The sequence below is a fragment of the Haliotis rufescens genome, unplaced genomic scaffold (genome assembly GCF_023055435.1).
Source record: "Haliotis rufescens isolate VD_foot unplaced genomic scaffold, xgHalRufe1.0.p SCAF_97, whole genome shotgun sequence".
Taxonomy (NCBI): Eukaryota; Metazoa; Mollusca; class Gastropoda; order Lepetellida; family Haliotidae; genus Haliotis; species Haliotis rufescens.
In genome coordinates, this window is record NW_025964391.1 from 110400 (window position 1) to 128541 (window position 18142).

Genomic DNA, 18142 nt, shown 5'->3' on the forward strand with positions numbered 1-18142 from the left:
GGTAAACTGCGGCATGGTATCTCAGTGAGCTAGCACTATAAATCGGCATCATTCCGGACTAGTACGAGCAGCCACACACACACATACACGTGCATGCACGTCGCTATATAAGTGCAATAATCTTGGACGCGACGTTAAACCCAATTTCACCTCACCTCACCGTGTCTGGATGTGTTGTCATGGGTACCAGGTTTTGTGACCAGTCTACCATTTTTGTAGTACGCATCTAGGCCTTTGTCCCTCAGATCAGCTAGAGTCTGTCTCTGGTGCTTGGTTAGGTCGTTAGCAACGCCTATAGCAACACTCCTCAAGGTATGTCTGTGCTTCAGTACTATAATCTTCTCCTCCGTCAGAGAAAACTTAGCAATGAGAGGGCGGGGTTTATTGGGTTGCGGCTGTTTGACCCCTATCCGATGCGCCCGTATAATATCGGTGCGTTTCCAATCCTTTGTCTTCACATGCTCATTGAGCATAGTAATAACTTTATCCTTGCACATTTCGAAGGTCTCATCAGCTTCTTCAGGCACGCCATAAAATACTACGTTATCCCGACGACTGAAGGCCTCTAACCTGTCGATATCAGAGTCTTGACTAGATACCTTGTCTTCAAGTTGTTCAACTTTCTGATAGAGTGCATCTATATCACTGTAGATAGTCTCCTGTTCAAGTCCAACCCTTTCTACCTCTGAGCGCACTTCTGAAAGTGAGTTCTCAAGTGATGAACACTTGCTGCTAAGGTCGGTTAGTTGTGATTTAATTACACTCATCTCGGTAAACAGAGACTGTCTGAAATCCCGTAGTTCTGCGAGGATATCTGATTTGATCTCAGTCTTTACATTGTTCAAATCTTCCATAGTAACAGGCCCTGGGTTGGTCTCAACATCACCAGAGAGTAGTATATGGAGTCTCGTTACATATCCTGCGATGGGGAGACCGTCACAGTTGAGTAATGAAGTCGCAAAACATGGCCGACATGCATGACTTGTCACAGGGATAAACATAGTGACGTCACATACACTTTCGTGTTCATGTGGTAAATAACGATGAAGATCCTCAACGGCGTTAGAGAGAACTTGTTTGTTAGCTAGCAGAATTGCCGAAAGCATGAGGTGGAGTGTAAGCAAGACCATGCAGACTGATACACGCAGCGGTGTATCAGAGCACGACGTGTGAGGTGTGTACTCAGCGTCCATGGCGATATGTCTCACCTGTCGGGTCCCTGGAGGGTGGGTAAACTGCACGATCCTGGCTCTATAAGTCGCAAGATCGATCATCTTCTCTTCTCCAATCTTTCTAGGTATACCAATCTACTTCATGTACCAACTTTGCATTTTGGAAACAATTTGGTGATCAGTTATTTCATAATTATTTCATCTGCTCCAACGAATGCCAGCCAGCCAGATTCAGGGGAGATAAGTTTGCTTTTGTGTTTGCTTTTTTAAATTTCCATTCGATACTTCCATTATACTTTCATAATTTCGATTATTCCCTCGTCATTTCAAAACTCGAAATTACGAAACAAATGATGGAAGTAACAAGAACAAAACACGAAATTAAGAGAAATGATTAAGACATGATTGAAATAACGAGAATATGATTGAAAATAAAATTTGATAAATTTCGAAATAACGAGTAAATAATCCCCATTACGAGATTTCGTTATTTCTTTAGAATTTGAAATAACGAGAAAAAACTCGAAATTTCGAAAACAAAAAATAAAAAAACATGAAAATAATTTCGAAAACAATATACAATTATTGAAATAACGAGAAAAATATTCGAAAATGATGCTACCAAAGTGGCAACATTACGCTGTGTGGCTTTTATTAGCCACATCATCCACCAGACCCACACCCACACCCACCCACCCTCTCATACAGTTATGATAAATGTTGGCGTCCCACTCTTTCGCTGTGTTATGTTTTCATGACACCCCCCCACCCACCCCCCCACCCACCCCACACTCACCCCACCCCCACCCCGAAATCTCACCCCACCCCTTCTCATCCCCATTCCAAAACCTAACATAAATAATAACCAGTCCCTTACTCTCATACCTCCAATTACTACCACCCATTTTAGGTACACATACTTATGTGACAGAAAGGAAACTATACATAACAGACCGGTTTTCTTCATGGTGACATTCGCCCCAACTCGTCTGATTCTAGGTATCTATTTGCGTAGCCGCAACAATGCAACAAAACGAAAGAGAAAGTTACTTAAGGAATCCTACTTTCGTTTTGATAATATGACGACGTGTCATTTCAAAATGGCGCTTGTCTTGTAACAATGTCGAGGCGAGAGGAACTCACAACGCGATCTGTTTTAATTACAGGTCTCCCGGGCAATGTTAATGTCTTGGAGTTTGTGAATGCTTACTTATCTCAGATTGGTATCAAGACGTCAGCTGAAACTGTGGACTATGTCGGTGAACGCGAAGAGACCCAGGGCAAGCGCGGATATGTTGTGTTACTTAAATCAAGGATCGGTGAGTAGACTCTGATTGGGAGGTTATATGTAGCCGTAGTTGTTGTCACTGTGCATGTTGTGTGTATGATAAACTCAATACTGCCGATAACAGGAGTGATTAACAAGCCTCTAGCGACACGCCATTACTGACCCCTCATAACAGGTATGACTCAGTTGTTATTCGATTAACAGTGTGCTGCCATTCATATATTTATCTGATCACGCATTTTTTCTTTCCATTAATCAATATTCATGACAAGATTAAGTTAACATCCATAATCAAGTTACACAGTCTCGTTATAGGCACACACACGCACGCACGCACGCACGCACGCACACACACACGCACACAATACTTCAGTATTCACAATATTCCCAAAATCCAAAACAAATATATTCCACGATACAGAAAGCAAAAGGAGGATATGTCTGTCTTGCCTAATCAGAGTAATGGCATCGCCAATGACAACACAATGACACAGACATATGTATTTACTTTGTTCATAAATGTATATAATTCTTCTAATAATGAAAATGACGAATACCGAAGCAGTATACCTCTTCTAGTAGATATCTTTTGAAACACCCTATCGACAACCACGCAGCATCCCGTGCATCACGTGTGTATACTAAAACACGTACATAAACAATACAAAGTAACATCCCACCAGGTATGACCTAAGAGACACTAAATATAAAATGATATGTATAACGTCATAGATCAGAATAAGATAAATTAAGACATATACCCACACAATGTTTAATGTTTAATTCGCCCATACACACACACCATATCCCCCCTCTCTACATACACACACACACCACCAACACCACCACCACCACAACTAACAACCCCATCCCCAAACACACACACATACACACACACGCACGCACGCACGCACGCACGCGCGCACACGTCCACGCACACACAAGCGCCATTGGAACATTTGATGAATTAATGTACAAGGAGTTTAACATCTATTAAATATCTGCTGCATGTGTGTCAGTGCGGATGTCTTGTGTATGTAATGCATTTACGACCCGGTCGCTTAATTCATAAGATATACTATCTCCGGTAGCTATTTATAGACACAGCGACGCCACTCAAATGGGACACAGTGAAGCCCGGGTGTTTGTAAGGGGGAAGTGTTATATCACTTGATGTCAGGCATTGCTTCACACACGGGGTAGATCTCATTCGTGACCAACTCGTGTTATTCCGGGACAAGCCGAATAGCGACTCGTGTCCATTTATGCGACCGGGTTCCGTCTTACCGCAAACGGCATACCCAAAATAATTGTCAACTCGTTGCGTCATGGTTCACATATATTTTCACATATATCATATATATTTTCACATATATCATATATATTTTTAGATGCAATGTCAAAACTGATATGTAAAATCAAAAATTATTCCTGAGGGATTCTTTGACGAAGAACTTTAAGTCATACGCGCATTCTGATTGGTTTGTCGTATTTTCGCACATAACATTTATCGATAGGGGGACGAGTCTTCTTGCAGGTTACGGAAGTGGTGACGAATGGGGGTAGATCTATGAACGCCTCCATTCCTGATTGACATGTGTAATTCCCGTTCAATTGTGACCCGTCTGGAAGGATTTAATTTTGGCGAATGAACATCAGAACTACTTCAGACAAGAACGATAACTCTATTAGTAGTATAGGTAATGATGGTTCTGGACCACTTCCACTGGAGCCAGATTCATATACCTATACTGCTACTACAGGGGGGATTTTTTATGCCAAAATGATTATGCGATTCAACGATAGTCATGAGATTAAGTTAAATCGACTCTAGCTTACCACCACCTGGAGCCAATCATTGCTTTAGATGAGTCTAAATGGTAATAAAAATATTCTTTATTATTTTTATCGATAAAGTGAAATTCAACATTTTTATTAAGTTCTTCGTTCATTTTACTAGGAGACCAGACTATATAACTACACTCTTTTTGTAAATTGATAAGAAACAATTGATAACTGTATTTGGTTGGTTTGACATCACTGATATAATAAAAACCTTGTGGTAATTCTCTCCATTTAATAGCTTTCTCCATTATTATATATTTATGTAAGCATTTGTCTAAATGTGATCAAACGATAGTAAGCAATCTATTTTTAATCTCCAACCAGTTCTTTGGTTTTGGCACGGAATAATTGACGCGCTTGTTGCCTCCCCTGTTCTATGAACTTTTTTTTCTCATCCTCACTAATACCACTGGTCTTATGAGATTTTGATCGAATCTCCTGCCTCATTTCGTTGTATTTGGTGAGTTCCGACAGCACTAAACGAAACTCATCCTCGGACATCTTACAATCGGCCATTGCTGTCGAAATATGATCCTCAATGCTGTTCAACTTTGCTTCGGCGAGTATCCGAATACTATCGTGTTTTAATGCTTTCTTTTGTAACCTACGAGAAATGAATTTTATCGCTATTCCTGCCAGTCCCGAGACTCCAGCTGTTATTTCCAGATCGGTCCAGATCGGTCCAGATCGGTCAAGTGATAGGCTATAAAATAAAATTGTTATCGCTACCGATCAACAAAAACCAGGTATAAATTCAGATATTAACGTCGAATTAATAATGCAAACGATCACGGGAGAAAAGGGAATAGTCAAGCCGCAGTTATGTACTAAAACATCTTTTAATGCACAACCATCTACTAACGCACAAACACAAGTGTCACCGCATATTGAGGCTAAAAATCAACAATATATCGATGAAAAAAAAAACGCTTGTAGTGGGTGGAGTCTCGGTTGGTTTACTCATGATTTGGTGGTTAAATATTTCTTAGCAAACTGATTTGGTTAAATAGTTCTTAGCGAACACGTACAGCAGCCCTGCAATTGCTACAATCAACCCCCACAAGTTTTGACTAAGCCAAGTGGTGGTCTTAGCTAATAAATTCAATAGCCAGGAAACAACACTCCCTATTTTGCCGGGAAGTGCAGCCGCGGCTTTCTCAGCGAGCTTTCCCAGTGCTGAACCTAATGCTTTTAAATGCTTTTTTATCCACTCTTTTATAACATTTTTATCGTTAGGCGGTGTACCACCACCTGTACCACCACCTGTTAATACGAGAGTCAAAGTCGATATAATAAATCCCAACGCGGTTAAAATACTGGCAATTGTTATTCCCTGTTCTCTGAACAATGTTTTAATTTTATCGGCCAGTGTAGTATCATCGTTGAGGACTTGATCGATAGTTTCTCGAATACGACTGATTTGAGAACGAAGTGCCTTTCTATTACTGGAAGCCGCTTCGAGGCGGGCTGATCTTTAATCTTCTAAGTTACGCAATCTTTCCGCTACGCGGCGTCTACTGAACTCATCGCCCGCCTGTTCAAGTTTTGTTTTCTCTTGAGCTATATGCTTGTCGATTTCGGATATGTTGGCCATATTATTCATCAGTTCTCCCTGCATTGTTCGCATTGCCTTGTCAAGACCTCGTAATTCCCTAATACTAAACTCTGATACCTGTAACGTGGAATTATCGTTATAGGTATCTAAGATTTCTCCGAATCCGTTCGAGGCCACCATCGAGGCTGCTTCCAAATCATCTGTTTTACCGAGTTCAGTACGCACGGTTCGAAGAACCTTAGTAGTCTTCGCGGAAAGCCGCGAGTAGTCTACAAAACCTAATTTATCACGAACAAACATGGTGCCGTGTTTACCGGATATAGTAGACAAGGCTAGGGGTTTACGAGTACGAGAATTCATAAGATCAATATCCGGAGAGTCACGCAGTCGCAATATTCCTTTACTATCTATCGTAAACTTTGAATGGTCACGGCCTATTGGGTTAACATAATTTTTATCTTCTTTTAAGGCATCGTAATAATCATTGACGTTTGATTGTAAAAGTTCATCGTTAAGACTACTAAACCTGGTTTCATCAGTACCCTCTTCGGTTCGATTCGGATCATCAAAGGTACTTAGATCAAAGTCATTAATATCAAAATCAGTCATTTTTATATTAAACATATGGTACATGTTTTCAATATAACAATGTCCTCGCAATATGGACGCAAGTTAAACCCACAACGAAGACTTCGAGATCCATTAGGGGTCAAAGCAATTCGTCAGTCTGTAACTATAACTAATAACCCTAGTACCATCGATCAGAATCAAACGCTTCTGGTTCGCTTTCCTAATCTCGGCGCACACGATGTGTTAGTTCCGGGAACTGTCCGACTAGCATTTACGATTAGTTTGACTTCTACAGACGTTAACAGGGAGCCCGTTCAGAACATAGGTCGTGCTATCGTCAAGAAAATCGCCATTAAAATTAGCGGTAATGAGGTTATGAGTATCGACGATAGCGATGTATACTATTGTTACATGGATCTCTGGAGAACGGATAAAGAGCGGGAAAACTTACAGTACCAAGGTATTTGTAATAAGAACACATTGAGACTGCGCGTGGGCGCTGAAAATGGTGTTGATACCAACGAAAAAGATAAGGCCATTGCCGACGCATTAGGTAACCGATTCTATGTTCCCCTAGACTTTGAATTACTAGATTCCCACATGCCCTTTTATCAAGCATCCAAAGGCGATAGGTTAGAATACGAGCTAACTTTTAATGACTACGGCAGAGTAATCAGAGCTGCTGAAGATGCTAGCTATTCCATTGTCAATATCTCGCTGGAGTACGATATGATAACGGATCCTGAATTAACCAGACAAATTCGTAACCAGTATACGGGAAGTTTAGCCATTTTGTACGATCGCGTGCTGCGACATCGAAAGATCATGAGGGACAGAAAAGATACTATGTGGAATATCAATCTAAACGTTCCCACGAGATCATTGAAGGGTATTTTAATGTTGTTCGAGGACCCCTCCGATGCGTTTAAAAGAAATACCGAGAAGTTCTACAATCCCAAGATTGCAAAAGTAGAATTGACTATCGAAGGCGTTCCTAATCAACTATATAGCCAAGGAATGCTAGCGTATCACCAGTGGGATGAGATTAAAAAACTTCCTTCTATAAAACGTTCTCCGGAAGTTAACGCGGTCGTGAAAGATCTGTCTCTCGGGAGTGTATCGATGGGTGAATACCTCACCACGAAGTACGCGCTATGGCTCGACATGCGAACAACGGACGATGACCAACTACACGGCAGTGGGAGGAGAATAGAAAATGCCAGCGAGGGTGCCACCATACAGATAACGAAGCTTCAGGAATCAGCTGGTAAATTAAACATATATTTGTACGTGATTATGGATGCGCAACTTAATATACAGAATGGAAGATTCGTGCAAGCAATATTAATAATCTTTTACCTAAAGATCCGCACTGCGCTATCATATGCGGGCAAACCGGCTGCGGAAAAACAGCTTTTATTCTAGATATTTTAGAAAGTCATTATCGGGACGTTTTCGATCATATTATTATTCTGTGCCCAACTATAAGCGTTAATAAAACCTACCTATCGAGAGATTGGGTAATGAATGATGACGGGGTACACAGAGTCGATCCGGGCGATCGTTTACAAGACTGCCTCCGAGTATGTCACGAAAAATACAAAGGAGAATCAACCCTTTTCGTAATAGATGACTGCAGCGCGAGTAAAGAACTCACAAAAAAGAAAGATATGCTTTCGTATTTAGCATTCTCCGGTCGGCATACTCAACCTAGCGTTTGGGTACTTACTCAAAAATACAACTCTGTCCTGAAAGATCTCAGAGAGCAGACCAAATGGGTAGCGCTGTTTCATTGCAAAGATCGAGATTCGTTCGAGGAATGTTTACGCGAAAATGATGTCATTTATACCAAGGGCGAACGAGATAAAGTCAGAAAAGTGTTAGCGGCAACGAAGCACTGTAAACTCGTATTAAAAACCGATCAACCAGCTGCTTATGCAATTGCTTAGCAAATTATAGCAAAATTATAGCAAAAATGTAGCAAAAATGTAGCAAAATTATAGCAAATTGAACATTAGCGGTTCATATTACATAAAAGGTGGTTCGAAATCTTCATTCTTTTGCAACAGTTCATTATTACGGATTGTATTGGATATGTCATATTATATTATGTTAGACTTAAATATCTCCTTAGGTATTACATTATGGAATGCGACGAACTCATCGAACAAATGCTCAAAGAATCTGAGCCTGATGTAGATACACATCAACATGTAGATAAACATAGAGAAAGACTCGCGGCTTTGGTAGCCGGTGGAAAATGCTCTCAATATTTGGGAGAAAATTATACCATCGAAAAAATTGATAACATGACCGACGAAGAAATTAAAAAACTGTACGCGCATTACGAGTCTACGGAGTCTACGGAGCTACCATGACTAAAACGATATGGTTCCTATATTACAACAATACACAGTCGTAGCTAGTACGTTTCTCCCCATCCCGGCAGAACATCGCATGTATTTATGCGAATCTCTAGAGAAAGACCCATTCATGGAACACGCTATAAGCTCAGTGAGCTGTGAGTTTTATCATAGATTCGGAATGTTCTTAGCTCCGTTCACCACAGCTTTAATAACGGCTAGGTATTGTCAATTTAAACATACGTGCCCACTTAATAATAATAATGGAGACACAACAGATGACACCACAACAGATTGTGAACACACAACAACAAGTGAACGAGGAACAACAGATTGCGGAACAACGAGTGAATGAGGAACCACCACATGTGAATGAGGATGCACCACATGTGAATGAGAAAACAAAAAAACAACCCAGAGTGACAAAGAATCCTTTGAAAATAGCCGCAGGAAGAAAGGGAGGACTGGCGCGCAAAGCGAAATTAATAAATAATTTAAATATTAATCCGATTAAAACATGGACACTAGTAGGAGTTGCTGGTATAGCGGCTGTATGGTTCTTTTATAAGACCGGAGAAGAGAAAACGTCACCCCCGCCGCAACAAAAAGTTCAATTAGAGGTTAGCCCGCATATAATGCTATAAGAAGCATGACTACTCCAGTTACAGACGGTAAAATGTTGGTAAACGCGACGTATCATTCAGCGGTGGTCACCGGCTTGGCCATTGGCTATGCTCGTATGGCTAAAATGATTACTAAAGCCACACCTCCCAAACTAGATTTTAATGGATTTGATATAGGTATGATGATTCTGGATATTGGATTAGCAATGGCAACGAAGGATATGCTCATCAAACAAGGGCTTATCCCGGAAGACATAATGAAGTAATTAAACATTTGAATATATTATATTCATATAAAGATTTGAATATATTATATTCATATAAACATTTAAATATATTATATTCATATAAATATGGCAACAATTGCGATGATGGTCGGTGGAGCTGTTGTTAATGCTCTAGCTTTTTCGGGGAGTAATTATTTATTTTCCAGTATGAGGGAATCAAACGCTAAAGAAGTTGAAGAGGAGCGTAAACGACATAACGAAGCTTTAGAACAATACCAAGCAGCCCAGTTACAATATACACAGCAGAGAATGAAGAGATTAGACTTTATTCATGAACAATTGCTTAAGGAAGGACATTCAATTCAAACGTTTAAGGATGTTGAATCTGCCATGCACGAATACTTCCTCGTTTATGAGAAAAAACTCGACCCAATACCGAGACCAACAATGAGTCAGTTGTATACAACGTCAGAGGAACAAAAGAACCGAGAGGTCACATTTGTGATTATGGGGTTATCTGCTGTATTGATTTTCAGCTATTCAATAGTGTAGATGTGATTTACCTTTTAGACAAATGATATGATATGTGTATAACCATGAATCTATGCAAATATACACTCATGAGGAAATCGATTCAATGTCAGAAGCCATCGGTGGGTATTTACTGTGGCACTCACGCTTATAACATCAGAAAGGGTTTTAAAAATTACGTTTGTTCTGTATGTGGGATTGGAGTCAAATGTAGTTACAGTTTATGTAAGAGTCACGGTGCTGATAAGGTCAGGAAGCAGATTATTTATGCTAGGAAGAGAGATTACATCAATGTGAGGAATAGGTTGGGGAGAATACGTATTTATATATGAAAAACAACCATTTAGACAAATGAATCATTTTGTATATACCATTCAACCACAATGGTTTTTGTCAGAGAGTTGAAGGCTATGGCAAAGCAAAGTGGCCTACGTGGATATTCTCGTATGAGAAAAGCTGAATTGATTACCTTACTCGGTTTGGAATACAACAAACCCCAGACTGTTAGAGAACTCAAAGTTCGAGCGAGAAACAGTGGGCTGAGAGGTTATTCTCGAATGAGAAGAGCTGAATTGATAGCTTTACTAGATAATAATCAACATAATGATGATGATGATAATGATGATGTTGAGAATAAACAACAAGAATTAATATTTGTACCAACATCCGCCGGCGTTGGTAAATATCTAAGAGGTTGGAAGATGGATATTAATTCCAACATGGATGTTAACAATATTAAGCCCATCATATCGATTAAAATTAATGAGGAATTAGATGATTTACATAGTATAAAATACCAGCTGACGATTAAAATGTTATTGAGTAAAAGTAACACAGACGATAGCACCGAATATACCGAACCATATTTCCGAAGCAATCAAGAAGTTGTAACCGAATCCGATACTATAAACGCATCATTAGATACATCAATTCAGAGGATACAGGAAACTTTAGAACGCTGGACTAATAGAGGTTCGGGTTGGGGTGTGGATAAAATCGGTAGTTTATATTTAGATATAGCAAATTATATGCCCTTCAAAGGTGGATCTTATATAGATTTACCCCTGTATTATAAGAAGAAAAAAGACATAATTAACGTAAAAAATAAATCCGATGACTGTTTAAGAATGATGATAAGATCTGCATTGTTCCCCGTAGACAAGCATCCGGATAGACCTTCTAGCTATCCCCAAAACGATGGACTCAACTTCGATGGTATAGACGAACCTACACCAATATCACAAATTGATAAGGTGGAAAAGCAAAATAATTTAGCTATAAATGTTTTCGGACATTCTAAAGGAATTGTCGTACACAGGATAAGCTCCGCTCCGGAACATATTCCCAGAATCAATTCATTTCTGATCGAAAAAGATGGTAAATATCATTATACGGGGATAAAGAGTTTAAACAGGCTATTATACGATCAAACAAAACATGCTAGAAAGAAATATTTCTGTGAAAGATGCCTGCATGGGTACAGCAGACAAGATCTATTAGAAGCTCATAAAGAAGACTGTAGAGGCAGACCGCTATCAGGATCGATATGCCTAAAGAGGGGAAAAATATATTAAAATTTGAACATTATTGTAATCAAACGCCAGTACCGTACGTAATTTACGCCGACTTCGAAGCGCTTATCAAACCCATAGAAAATACCAACCATAATAATCAAGATAATAGTTTTACGTACCAAACTCAAGAACATATTCCTTGTGGGTTTGGATATATAGTTGTAAGGTATGATAGGAAAACAAACCCGCCTGTGATTTACAGAGGTCCCAATGCAGCGGGAAAGTTCCTAGAATATCTACAAAATGAAGAGAGAATAATCAGGGAAAATTTATCGTGTAAGAAACCCATGCGTATGACGAGGGAAGATTGGAGGGCCCATAAGAAGTCAACGAGTTGTCACGTTTGTAATAAACCCCTGGATGGGGATTCCGTAAGAGATCATTGTCACGTCACGGGTAATTATCGGGGAGCCGCTCATGACGAGTGTAACTTGAAACTAAAAATGAACTCTCAAACAATACCCATCCCCGTTGTGTTTCATAACCTTAGGGGATACGATTCACATCTCATTATGCAAGCTATCTCAAAGACCGACGGCGTTTAACGTGCATTCCTAACAATATGGAAAAATACATATCGTTCTCGTTGACTAAACCTATACATTATAGGGACAAGGATGGGAAATCTAGAATAAAGCAAAGTAATGGGCTTAGATTCATAGACTCCGTACAGTTTCTGTTATCTTCCCTGGACAATTTAGCCAATGCGAACAATCCCAATGACTTTGCGATAACAAATAAATATACTGATAAGATTACTCGTCATTTGTTGCTGAGAAAAGGTGTATATCCTTACGAATATATGGATGATTGGTCTAGATTCGAAGAAACTGAATTACCACCCCTCGAATCATTCTATAGTAACTTAACAGAATCTAGAATAACAGATGCCGATTATGGTACTATTCCAGTCCCGGACTATCGTGGGATGCATTGTTGAAGAAGACCGGCGTAGAACTTAAACTACTCACAGATTACGATATGCACTTATTTATTGAGAAAGGATTAAGAGGTGGTATATCGATGGCAGCTAAAAGGTATTCTAAGGCTAATAATAAATTAGTGGAAGGATACGATCCGAGTAAACCCGACACGCATATATTATATCTCGACGCTAACAATTTGTACGGATGGGCTATGAGTCAACCTTTACCCACGGGTGGTTTTGAATGGGTCAATGTGAATGATATCCATAATAATGATGCGAATAAAGGGTACATACTAGAAGTTGACTTGGAATATCCAAATTCCTTACATAAAGACCATAACAGTTATCCGCTAGCTCCCGAAAGATTAATGGTTAATAAAGACTGGATGTCGGAATATCAACACTCCTTGATGGGTAATAGTAGGTTAGCTAACGTAGAAAAACTCGTACCAAATTTGATGGATAAGACAAAATATATAGTTCACTACAGAAATCTCCAGTTGTATCTATCGTTAGGTATGAAACTTAAGAAAATACACAGAGTTCTAAAGTTTGATCAAAGCCCTTGGATGGAGCCCTATATAAGGTTGAACACAGATTTAAGAAAGATAGCTACTAGCGATTTCGAAAAGAATCTGTATAAGCTCATGAATAACTCAGTATTTGGTAAAACTATGGAGAATCTAAGGAAGTGTGTTGATGTTAAATTAGTCAGATCTAATGAGGAAGAAAGACTCAGGAAACTTATAGCCAGTCCGGCTTTTAACAGAAGCAAGATATTCGATAACGACTTAGCTGCGTTACATATGCAGAAGAGTAATATAAAATTCAACAGACCGGTGTACGTCGGTATGAGTATTCTCGACTTGTCAAAACACTTAATGTATGACTTTTATTACAACGAACTTAAGAAGCAATACGGCGATAGATGCGAAGTGTTATATACCGACACAGATTCTTTGTTGATGGAAATACAAACCGAGGATGTGTATAAAGATATGGCAGGAGAAAAAAAAATGTACAACACGAGCGATTATCCAAAAGATAATCCACTGCACAGCGTAGTAAATAAAAAGGTGTTAGGTAAGATGAAGGATGAATGTGCTGGGACCCCTATAGCGGAGTATGTAGGATTAAGACCTAAGATGTATTATATAAAGAAGTCCGATAATGGAGAGATAAGAAAAGCTAAGGGTGTTAAGAAGTATGTGGTAAAAAAGCATATCAAACACGAACAGTATAAAGAATCATTATTCAACCGTATAACGTTCAAACACGAGATGAACTCTTTAAGAAGTTACAATCACAGGATATATGGATTAGGAATGAACAAGACATCATTATCCCCCTTAGATACAAAGAGATGGATTGATAATGATGGTGTAACTACCTATGCTTATGGTTATGGTGGTAATACCGTACCGTCGGGAACTATGAACAACTCTTCTCGTACAAATGCCCTACCCGGTCCATCTTGAAGATAATAAAGAATAGGCTCTCCTTCTTTCGTAACCAATCGACTAATGTTATACGTCTTAAGGGACCATGTGGGATTGGTTGCGCGACGTAGGCCTCCTTCGAGTTCACTGGCCTGGTATAAATATCTTACCCTTACTCTATCCGGAAGTTTTTGTTCTTTGCCTCTCCTCGTTGCTGAAGATTCGGAAGTCACGGATTTCATTTTAATAGCATCGGATGGTTTCTTCCCTATTAATCTCGTCACTTCATTATTCAACGCTGATACAACGGCTGGTAATCGTGTCACCCATTCGGTTGATCTCAATCGTTCCGATTTCATTTCAATCCCATACTGATAGCCAAACAAACGTTCCGCTAATGTCCGGTTAAATCTTTCAACGATAGCTTGACTGCGGTGGGCCTCTCTTTCACCACGGACGATTTCGACATCGTGCTTTGTTAACAGTTTAGTTACCGATCCCATAAACTCGCGACTGGGATCTACTTGAAATAGCTTAGGCCATTTTAGCGGTCCGCGTTTATATATGCGGCTCAGTGCATTAGCTACTTCTGTTGAATCTTTTGAGGTTAATGGCTCAGCCTCTTTGTATCGACTAGCCACATCCACTACTGTTAAAGCGTATTTATACGTTTTGCGTTTTACCTTATCATGGGGAAGAAACAAGAGGTCAGCCTGATGAACTTCATTCGTTGTAAAAATATCAAACTTCTTCCTCGGTATATAACGCGGTGCCGGTAAATATATCTGCCACATCGCTTGTTTCTTTAACCAATCCTTGGCCACATCTTTAGATACCTTAGCCGCGGTGGCTAATTTTTTTATTGCTCCTATACCTTTCCAATATCCTCGTGGGCTATAGTAAATTTTATCCATTATTAATTAATATTGATGTTTCATTTAATACAACTCATGACTATCATTGAATCGCATCATCATTTACACAGAAAAATGCCCCCTGTAGTAGCAGTATAGGTATATGAATCTGGCTCCAGTGGAAGTGGTCCAGAACCATCATTACCTATAAAAATTTATACCATTGGCTCCAGGTGGTGGTGAGCTGGAGTCAATTTAACTTAATCTCATGACTATCGTTGAATCGCATAATCATTTTGGCATAAAAAATGCCACCTGTAGTAGCAGTATAGGTACATGAATTTTGCTCCAGTGGAAGTGGTCCAGAACCATCATCACCTATACTACTCTATTTCTGTTTTAGTCCAGTAGTATTCCCCTATTGCTGTTTTAAAAACAAATTAAACTGAATTAAGTTGGAAAGCCAAACAGATCGTCACACATAAAACTCAATGGAAAAGCAACTTGCTGTCAATTGAGCCGTAAACTGAATGCAAGCAAGCGCACGTGAGTGGATTTCATTCTCTCGCCCTGCATGGCCTTGTAACTGTCGAAATGATGCCATACATTTTTACGGATTTTTTTCATTTTTATCAAAGTACCCTTTCCCTTACATGCATTTACATGGTACAAGTCTTTCTGTAACATCTTGGTACAAGTGTATCAAAGTTGAATCACTGATTGGACGAAAAGTGACCTGTTCTCGTTGTCCCATCGCACAGATGCACGCAAGATACTGGCCGAGCACCTGATGTCAGAGTGTAGGTATGAGGGAGGCGTGTCGACAATATCGGCGGTGAGGTGTCCCGACGAGCTCATACCCGAACCTTGGCTGGAAGATCCTCCACGTTACAGCACGGTAATGATAACTCTTATATTTGAAAAAATAGAACTGTCATTTTTTCATGAAAAATACTTTGAGATCAGTGATTAAATGTGTAGCAATTTCAGTCGTAACGTTTGTACGTATGACAACAATATCCCTGATATTTTCAGGACAAAACAATATTTCATTGGGACAAAAAGTCAACATTTAGGAACATTGTTTGAAAAATATATGTGTTTAATTAACCATTATGTGTAGTGAAAAAGTTGATATCTTAATGAAGCTTTTATGTTATACTGGACCAGACACCTAATATCACGGAAGAAGGTCCACCATGTAACTCAAACAGCCCCCAACCCCTAGCAAAACACGATCCTGTGCCAAGCTCAGTTTCCGATTTTCTAATACCATCACATGCTCAAACAGCCCCAACATCCCAAAAACAAATTACGAAATCGCAACAATCCGAAGGGGACAGCCAATTATCAAACAATCAAGACCAATCTCCCTCTTCCCAGGTATCTCCAGGCCATGGATCAAATTCCCCATATCAGACACCTGGTATTGGGTATCTGGCGCATCTGCCAATTAGAGATCATCCGACTGCTGCCCAATCCTCACAGTTATCTCCAGAGACACCTAGAATTCCCCAAGGCCCACAACAGAATGACCAGGGACCCAGAAATCAAGGGCCACAGGACGCTCTTCAGAACATGATCCCAACCAGAGAACCTGGTGGATCACCAAGACTGCAACATATCGAATTCACACAGAACATCCAACAAGGACCTGCTCGACAGATGCACCTAGTAGGTCCTCCGCAGAACATCCAGACAGTCTTTCCTGAGACATATCCACATCCTGACACTGTACAGCCATGCAATTATGACCATTGGAATCTCCCGCAAAACCCGCAACACCCACAACACCCACAACACCCGCAACACCCACAACACCCACAACACCCGCAATACCCGCAACACCCACAACACCCGCAACACCCGCAACACCCACAACACCCGCAACACCCGCAACACCTACAACACCCACAACACCCACAACACCCGCAACACCCGCAACACCCACAACACCCGCAATACCCGCAACACCCGCAACACCCGCAACACCTACAACACCCGCAACACCCGCAATATCCTCAAGCAACTGGACACCCTCAATATGGCAATCCTGGGAGAATTCCACAACCAGATCCAAATAACTATTTCCCATTCCCACGTGGGACCTATCTACCACACCAACCACATCCAACACAGGGTCAGCACTACAAATTTCCAATACAAGGTGAACCATACCAAAATCCAACACCAGGTCAACCACACCAACATCCAAATAAACCCCAGGCATACCATCATCCACCACTCCAACCATACTATCAAGAACCCTATCCACCAGCTGAACAATATCCACCAGGAAGCTACCCAGGAGCTCAAAACTACCAACAAGGACGCCAAATGCCTTCTCCCCACCAATTGTTTGGGGCACATCTCCAAGAGCAGACATATCCTTCAACAATACCCAATCAACAACGATCTGCCTCTGAACACCCAGGTCCCCAACCTATCCAGGACTCACACAAACAGGATGAACTGAAGCGTAGAGGTATGGTATATCTGGCTCAATTATTTCGAGAGTTCCACTGGATATGTCTATGTTATACCAGATACAAAAGTTAAAAGATATTGATGTCACAGAATGAAATGAACACCATCTTCCACAATTTAGATATCTCGATCAAGGAACGCACAATACACATAAGAATCGAATGTAATATCTTTCCGATATATGCGCATATGTATTTTGGCAAGTCTCAATCAAGGTCAATTTAAGTCATATGTCGTCACAGTGCTAGACTGTGGAAAAATATACACGACGTCATCCATTGTTCATGACGTCACAAATCGATTACATTACGTAAGGCTGCCTTCATTTTTCTTCATTTTCTCTCATAAAATGTCAATGAATAATACACAGGAATCTACCTACCCTTAACTCAGAAGTACTGATGATCTGTCCCTCGTGAATGGATGGTGCAGGTCCTTCACGAAAGGCTCGGGATAAACATCATTCATTTACTCGAGACAGAGCATCAGTAATTCGTCGTAGCTTGTTGTCTAAAGAGTTCTGAGTTGTATACTGACATTGAAGTCCTTCCTTGGTTTAACGGGTATATGATTTGAGGCCTTCATAGCAATATAACTAAGTATTGTAAACCCCTGAAAAAAATTAATTGGCCACATGCTTACATGGTATTTTCCAGCTATTGTGACCCATCTGAAATTTTGGTTTT

At 40.1% G+C, this 18142-nt stretch overlaps 1 protein-coding gene across 3 annotated transcripts in view; it reads left to right on the forward strand.

Annotated features, from left to right (window-relative positions):
* Window positions 1-2272: 2272 nt before the first annotated feature.
* LOC125377720 (protein mono-ADP-ribosyltransferase PARP14-like) overlaps window positions 2273-18142 on the forward strand; it is a 46946-nt gene continuing 31076 nt past the window's right edge. For all 3 annotated transcript variants that reach the window (XM_048391769.1, XM_048391770.1, XM_048391771.1), the window contains exons 1-3: window positions 2273-2491; window positions 15731-15867; window positions 16353-17454. In XM_048391769.1, the coding sequence (XP_048247726.1) occupies window positions 2293-2491; window positions 15731-15867; window positions 16353-17454 (1438 nt within the window). In that variant the 5' untranslated portion in view covers window positions 2273-2292. The remainder of the gene's footprint in view (window positions 2492-15730; window positions 15868-16352; window positions 17455-18142) is intronic.